The 8,559-nt window shown below is 36.7% G+C and overlaps 1 protein-coding gene across 1 annotated transcript; it reads right to left on the bottom strand.

Annotated features, from left to right (window-relative positions):
- Window positions 1-1,146: 1,146 nt before the first annotated feature.
- LOC143537794 (endoglucanase 25-like) lies at window positions 1,147-6,481 on the bottom strand. Its single transcript, XM_077031481.1, has 6 exons — window positions 6,086-6,481; window positions 5,087-5,400; window positions 4,007-4,465; window positions 3,795-3,930; window positions 2,784-2,956; window positions 1,147-1,778 (listed from the first exon to the last, which is right to left on the bottom strand). Exons 1-6 carry the CDS (start codon window positions 6,456-6,458, stop codon window positions 1,374-1,376), a joined length of 1,860 nt encoding a protein of 619 aa, XP_076887596.1. The 5' UTR covers window positions 6,459-6,481; the 3' UTR covers window positions 1,147-1,373.
- Between the last annotated feature and the right edge of the window lie 2,078 nt (window positions 6,482-8,559).

Raw genomic sequence — 8,559 nt, 5'->3', positions numbered from 1 at the left:
ACGGCGTCCCCGTAGGCGTTTCCGTCCCCGGCGAGTTTCCGGGACGGGGTACGGCGGGTTAGAGCCGTTTCCGTGCAACAGAGGTTGAACATCCAAAAAAGAAGGATCTTATATTCATTGGTAACGAAAAACCCATCGAGTCAACATCTGAACACCTCTTAGATGACCCTACTTTCACCATCCTTGAGATAGAGCACTGACAATCGGTCAATCGCCCACCACCACTTCATTACCGCCGTTGCCTAGGGTTCCTAAATCGAACCTGGCAACAACGTAGAGAAATCTGCCACCACCAAAAAAATCACCGACCTAGGGATCCTAAACGTAACCCGACAACAGTCGTCGAAACCACACAACGGCCACCAAAAGTCCGGCAACAGTGACAACCAGTGGCGAAGATTGCTTAGGGCCCGGGGTGGCCTCGGCCCCCTGTTTTTTACTCAGTAGTGTAAATTTACCAGTTTTCGTTCGGAATTTTTTATACGTAGTGTAAGCTTAGCCGTTTTCGGCCCAATTTTTTATACTAGTGTAAAATGTAGCCGTTTTCGACCGAAATTTCTTATACGTAGTGAAAAATTGGCCGTTTTCGGTCAAATTTTTTTATACGTAGTGTAAAATTTAGCCGTTTTCAGCCGAAATGTCTTATACGTAATGTAAAATTTAGCCGTTGTCGGCTGAAATTTTTATACGTAGTGTAAACTTAACCCTTTTTGGCCAAAAATTTGAGCCCGGACACCCTCGTTTGTGAATTTTGTATACATTTAAACACCTCCCCCCCGGGTGTCTTAGTCCAAGATTCGCCACTGGTGACAACGGCAATGATATAAGGTTTCACAAATGATCGATGCATCTGGAAGATAGTTAAAACTGAGAAAAAACAACAGATAATGGAGTAGCCAACGTACACACATTTATACTGCAGAGAATTAGACGAAAATGTATGTTTATAAATAAATTATTAGCTGTTGGATGGTTTTATTCCTCTCTCTTGTTTTCGTATGGTATGCAATTTTACTTTTCTCTTCTTTTAGCTTTACAAACCTTAACATCTCAGTTGAATCCAAGTTTCAAAATATAAAAATCGCAATTTCCAGTGGTAGCGTGGGATACTAATACACGTTCGTAAACAAAAGAAAAGGGAAAAAGAAACATTTTCATGAGTCCCTATTGTTTCAAATTATACATACATTGTTTCTCATCCTTACATACGAAAAAAAACATACTATATCTGTATAATCACAGCTTCCATTTTCAACGGTAAATCACTAGGCACCATATACGTTTTCATCATCTTTTCCTAGCAAAATCTTTGATCACGACACGTCACGCGGACCACAAAAACAACCGTCCCGAGTCAAACCAAACCAATGTTCTCACGGCTTCCAAGGAGCCGGTGGTGGTGGTGGGGTCGGAAACATTGGTGGCACTGCCGAAAAAATGGTGTTTTTATCAATCTTTGTTGCGCTCCTATCACCCGAAAGGGCCACTAGAGCAGCAACTAAACCAGCGTTTCCAGCAAGTGTAGGCTCGGTATAATTGTAGTTTGTACGTACATCATGGAACCCGTCATGCTTGTCCGGCCCAGCCACCATCGCACCGATTATCGTGTTGGGGTTCGGTTTTTTAGCGTCTCGCCATTTGTATCCTCCGGTGCAGCTGTATTTGACTCGGTTCTTTGGAATGGATGCGCCCCTATGATGGACTTGCTTTGGATAGCGGTTCCCGTAACCAACAAGATAACTCATTTTTCTCGGGTTGTCTCCGAGGATATAGTCGATCTGTAAGAAAACAACACGTTGATGTTGGTATGAAACTGAAAAGTGGGTTGTAGTTTTAAGCGGCGACTTATATCATTTGTAGGGATGTAGACGAGTCAAGATGCTCGCAATTGGCTCGTTAAAAGTTCCAATAGAGGTGAGCTTACAAGAGCTTAAGCTTATTATTTATACAATTATAACATAATAAAATACATCTCATTTATTATTATATATGAAATTATGATAAATAGTAACTAAAATAAATAGGGGAAAGATAACGTGCAAATGAAATTAACATGCTAATTGTGAGAATTAAGAAGAGTAATTATATATACAAGTAGTGTAATTATGTAATTACATCATACAAGTAGAGTAATTACCCTATGATATAATTACATAATTACTCTACTTGTATATATATAAGTACTATACTTGATTCTCACAATTAGTACGTTAATTTCATTATTATTTGACCAAACCCTATATATATATATATATCATGTTAATCAAAATAGTGAATAAATTGCTCTTTCGGTCCTGAGGCTTAACCTATTTAACCCTTTCGGTCCAAAAAAAATCTTTTGTCATATAAGGCACTGACACGAACTCTAAAAGGTTTAAACATGCTATACCAAAAAGACCAAAAGAGTAATTTACTCTAAAATATATATAAAAAATAATAATAAGTATATAAAAATTAATTAACGCATAGAAAACAAACCGAGCCCGAACAGGGCTTGATCTTGAAAAACTGCTTACGAGCAAAACTTTATAAGTCAAACAAGCAAAACACGAGCTTAGTCGAGCTCAAATTCAGCTTGTTTCCACCCCTAGCTATTGGTTAGCAGGGTATTGATGGGTTCCCATGAGTTTTAAAGTAATGGGTTTATAATTACAAGAAAAATAGGTTCATGTGGCAGTGTGGTGTAGCTTTAACGGGTCAAATGTGTGATATGAAAGAATAAGAAAAAAGCTAAAATGGGTAAGGGGTTAGAAGGGTTGAAAGTTGAAAGTTATGATGCATACCTGAGTTTGTGCAAACTTTCGTAGCTCATTAGTCGAATAGAAATTAGGCCCGCAATACCATCCGGGGGTGTCTGCTGCGTCAAGATAGTCACTGTAGAGTGTAGCTAAGAACGCAGCGTTTACAACATACTGAAGTGGCTGCGGTCTCCCATGGTTTAATTGGATCAACCCACCTGCAACACAAGATAATCATCATCAATATGATTCTAATTTAAGTTTATGAATTTCTGACTCGACACAAACTTAGCACAAAAGTCGCTCGTTTGGGTTATCTCGAGTAAGTTTCAACTTTCAAGTTGGCCCACGAACAGGATTAGCTGATTTGAGTCATGTTTAAGCTGTTTGGGTCATGTTTATGGTAACCCAATGGGCTTGCGGGATGACAGGCATTTATTTATTATTTGTTTTGTGAAATAACTTAAATTATTTGATATTTTTATGTCAAAGTTAATTGGTTTAAAAATAAATTGGCATATTTTAAACATAATTGCTTCTAAAAAAAATAACACATAATGCATGAAGGTAATAAAATATTCAATAACTTTTTTAGGTTAAATGAGTCATTTTCGTGCCAAACGGCGAATAAATGTGTCATGTTTGGGTTCGCGTTTAGCTAAATAGGTCATGCTCGTGTTTGACTGGCGGGTATGCAAGATGACCCGTTTCACCCAACTATTTATTTAAGTTTATTTTTATAAAGTAAGTTAAACTATTTGGTTATTTTTATGTCAAAATTTGCAAGTTTAAAAATAAATTGGCATAGTTAAAAGCTAGTTGCTTCGAAAACATGAAAGAATGAGTGAATTCAGATTTTTAAAGTATTCGCATGTAAAAACAATTAAATATTTTTTTTTTCAGGTTAAGTAGGTCGTTCTTGAGTTCATGTGTCAGACAATTTCCGGGACTGTGTCGGGTAATCGGGTTCGACCCGCTAACCCACGAACATGGCTCGTTTAGCAGCACACTAGATTCATTTACCCCAAAAAAAAAGTAAAGTTAATCGCTAGTTACCTTTTGTTCGGTTAAAACTCGTAAAGTACGGCAGATACGAGCACATAATTATACTCGTCTGGTTATGAAACGTTTGCAACGTTTCTTCATATGGATAACCGGGGCTCAAAAACAATCTCAACCGAGTCAACAATACCTAAAACCACAAAAGAGTAAATCATCAACAACCAATCCAACTATACAAAACATCAAAAACTTCAACAACCACTTACTTGAGCTCCGGTAAGCTTATTATCCCAGCTAAGTACACCATAATCGGGCCCACCCCAAAACGCACCCGCATGCTTTGCAAGCTTTGGGTGACTCGCAAGATAAAGATACGACTGATTCCCGGTTGCATAATACATCCAAGTTCCACCCCAAACAAACTCATCCCAATACATGCTTGAGTTATAAAACGTTGCAGCATCGGCCCCATTGCTGTAACTACCTCGTTGGTCTCTAGCAAACTTCCAGAGTGTTGCAGCACCATGAACAAGTTTCTTTGAGTAAGCTTTGTTGTCTTTGAACACAATTGAAGCAGATGCTAAAGCTGCTGCCATCTCAGCTGCCAAGTCAGAGCAACTTGAGCACTCCGTTACGGGCCGATCATAGTCAATGTCTTCAGGTCGCATCCAACAGCTGTGGTCGTTAGGGTCGTCTGGACCTCCAGATGTGTCACCTTTCCCAACCTATTAAAAATAAAGTGTTTAAAATTTTCTACATGTTTAATAGTTTTGAAGTGTATGGAACTTTGGATGTTTTAAACATGGTTATTAATATTTTTATATTACAATTTATTACTTCTATAGAGGTGTGTGTGTGTGCTCATCCCTTCATTGTAATTACAACTTTCGGATATATTAATTCCAGTCTCTTTTATTGGAATTGCTTTTTTGAAAGTGATCATATCCATAACAACTATAGGTCTTTTGGCTGTTTATGTTGTGAATTGTGATGATCAAATTGCCAAAAGTGTTGAGCAAATTCGTAAGACCAAGAACTACTTTTAAGGGTTAAAATTATAATAAACCAACATACTTTCTCATTTTTTACGCAAAAAATCACTCAACGTAATTTTGACGTATAAGAGTCCTTGTACTTGAAAAAAAAATGAAAAGGTCACTCGATCCAATTTTGCATTATTAGAGTCAGTGCACAACACTTATCTAAAACGCATGTGCTTGTGAAAAGTAAAAAGTTATTTAAAATAAGACAGAATTACAGAGATTGCTCTTTATGTTTATATCAAATAGCGATTAACCAGAACCAGTATCCATTTATCCAAACATCAAAACCAGATTAAAACTCACCTGTGCAACTATTTGGCTGATGGAATCAGCAGAAGAATTGAAGGTTTTAAGAAAGTAATCAGTGCCCCATTTAATGATTTCTTTAACATGATTAAGTTCACCCGCCGCTTCATATTTAGCACTGTATTCGATCACACTCCAACTTAACATGGTCATTGCAAAAGCTTTTGGAAAATGGAACTTAATCGAGTCACCAGCATCATAATAACCGCCCACCAGATCTTTCAAAACCGCACCTGATTTATCAGCTTTCCCGTCATTTAAACACGAGTTGCCCCTCCATGAAACATTATTACGCCTTGGAAGTTTTCCAGCTGCATGAATCAAACATAAACACATAATTTAAGCCACAAGATCATATAAAGATTTGATCTTTTCACGTGTCTAAAAAATCTAATGAGTATAAAGATTCAAGAATTTGTTCATTTTAATGTTTGACTTATAAAGTCAACAGTGCAAACAAACCAAATTATAAATCTGCCAGAATCAAAGTTATTCAACCATAAAAATTTGATCGTCGAATCTTTTATAAATCTAATGAGTATATGTTTCCGATTAATGATGGGTTTATCATATTGTTAAGAATTTTCAAGATCTTGTCATTTAATGTTTTGATTTCAAAAGTCAACAGCGTAAACAAACCAAATCACAAATCTTTTATCAGATAATTGACATGGATTAGCAAGAAATGATCCACCGACACCTTTATCTCAATGTCACACCAAATTAATTAACTAATACTCATATCTATGAAACTTATTAATAAAAAAATTCCACTTTTGGGCCTTAAAGATCCAATATTTTCATATCCTTTACAAATCCAATGAACCTATGCTTCAGGTTCCAAATTCAATAATAATTCTCATTAATTGTTCATTTTGATAAGAACACATATCCTTTGACTTAAATAGTCAAAGATGTAAACAACCCAAATCACAAATTTTTAATAGCAAAAACTGATCCACCGACACATTGAAAAACTAAAAAAAAAAGGCTTACATTTTTGGGCATTGAAGAACTTAAGCGCTTTCCCAAGAGCAAGAGTGTAATTATCAGGCGGCGGAGGGTGTTTATGATGACGTGGCAGCGTTTTGACAATCAAAGTGACAAAGGCAGCAATGAAGGCAGCTGCTAGTATCAAACCGAGGGTCCAAACAAACACCTTACGGCTGACAATAATGCAACCCAGATCCACATACTTCTTCTTCTTTTGTTCTCCGGGACCCAACAGCCAGCTCTGTTGCGTCTCGTCTAAGGGCCGTGACAAAGCCGCCTTGTCAAAATCGTTTAAATTTCGGCTTCGCTCGTCGTCCGTCGCCGAATCTGCGTTGTTTATTTCCAATGGCCCGCCCCATGGATCACGTCCGTACATGATGAAAACCCACAAGCGATTTCTCAAGTGGGTTTGTGTATGAATGTGAAGGAAGGGAGTGGGGGGGGGGTCTTTAAATAATAATAATGCGATGTGTTTGCTGTTGGTGATTGATTAGTTAAATAATAATAATTTATTGGTCAAAATGAGAGAGAATTGGGTGGCGAGTGACTGTCTAGTCCATTAAAAGACAAACACAGGCTGTCTTTCTAACGTAATGGCTGTTATGCAAGAAGCTTCAATTCTGGATGCTGACATTTTATCTAAACCGTTTCTTTGTTTCGCCCCTGTGTTATATAAATGTAACCGAATGGTCCTTGTGCTCCTGGGTGGATCCAAGATCGATTTACACTAGGTAACCCATCGACTTTAAACTTTTATGTCAAAACGATATATAAAAATTTTCAGTGAATATTTTATTATTATTATTAGAGAAAATTATTATTTTAGTCCCAATGGTTTTTAGGCGGAGTCACTTTTCGTCCCTGATAAAAAAAATGAACTGTTTAAATCCCCGTCTTTTAAAAACGTGAACCATTTTCGTCCCTCCGTTAATTTGACGTTAGTTTTTCCATCCAAAATGTACGCATTTACAGTTTTGCCCCTGCTTGACTATAATATGTGTGAGACACAAGCCACCATCACTGATCATCATTGAACCCTAATTCAGTACCTTCTTCACTTGATTACACCGTCCATCAACCAAACGACACAACCGGACACCAGCGACCATCACCAGACACTAACGACCATCCCCAGACACCAGCGACCATCCCATCACCATCACCAGACAGTCAGACACAATCGGACACAGCCAAACACCAGCGACCAATGTATCATCTTCTATTGGAGCCAAAAATGCCTCAATTATCCTCTTCTTCGTCGGCAAAATCGAGGTCACAAGTTGTCGGTGCATCAGATTTGTTTTGCTCGTGTGGTGCAGGTCGTGCTATCGTAGATCTGTAGAACGGCGGCTGGGAATGGGAAATCCGGCTTAAAATCCGGCGAATGGGAACTGTAGAACGGAGAAGAATAGGAAAATCTGGCGAATGGGAACTGTAGAACGACAGTCGGAAAGGCAAAATCCGGTGGGCTGTAAATCCGGCAGGCTGTAAAATTGATGAACGGCGGTTGTTTTTTTGTTGGTGTTGTAAAACTGAAAGATTTTATTACATTATTATAGGATAAATGTTTTTAAGGTGCAAGATTACATATATATACCCTTGATTTTAAACCTCATGTTAACAGCCGTTTTAACGGAGGGACGAAAATGGTTCACGTTTTTAAAAGACGGGGATTTAAACAGTTCATTTTTTTATCAGGGACGAAAAGTGACTCCGCCTAAAAACCACGGGGACTAAAACAATAATTTTCTCTTATTATTATTTTTCGTGGTAATATATTAAATGATGGGAATGGCAAACAAAATATGTAGACCTAAATACCCTTATTGAATAGTTGAGGGGCGTTTCTTGTAATTTAGATGTAGCCCATATATTTTAGTGTTTTGTAGTAGGTACATCTGATTGCTTCGTTCCACCGACAGTTGCTTCAAGTGCACTACATGCCATTCTGTGCCAACACATGCACCAAAAATGGTCACAAAATTGGTGGTTCCTCGTGTTTCTCAATTTAAATACATATAAAATACAAATATTCAACTACTGTGTATTTATATTATTTTTGTCATATAATAACTAAATATTAATTCTACCTCTTAAAATGCAACAGCTTACGAAATATAAAATAAATGTAGCTTTGGTAATAAAAATTTGACTAATATTTTTTATTGCAAATATTTATTACAAGATACATCAAGTAAAGATCACATTATGATTGAAGAATTATTAATATATGATATTTGCTCATCTACCTATTCTGATAATATAAAATAATTATACATACGTATCGGTTCGTGGTTAATTTTTAAAAAAAATTTCTTCTAAAACTAATATATGTCATAGTTCTAAAAATTATTCACTTTTCTTTTACACACAATTTATATTATATCTATAACATGATTAGATTATTCACTTTTTTAAACTCTATTTATATTATATCTATACATTTTTATAAAATTTAATATTTACATATTATACTA

Source organism: Bidens hawaiensis, unplaced genomic scaffold, assembly GCF_021521415.1.
Source record: "Bidens hawaiensis isolate Kalapana, Puna unplaced genomic scaffold, B.hawaiensis_p1.1 tig00011361_1, whole genome shotgun sequence".
Taxonomy (NCBI): domain Eukaryota; kingdom Viridiplantae; phylum Streptophyta; class Magnoliopsida; order Asterales; family Asteraceae; genus Bidens; species Bidens hawaiensis.
Note: the sequence above shows the minus strand (reverse complement) of the source record. Positions and strands in the feature narration are given on the sequence as shown.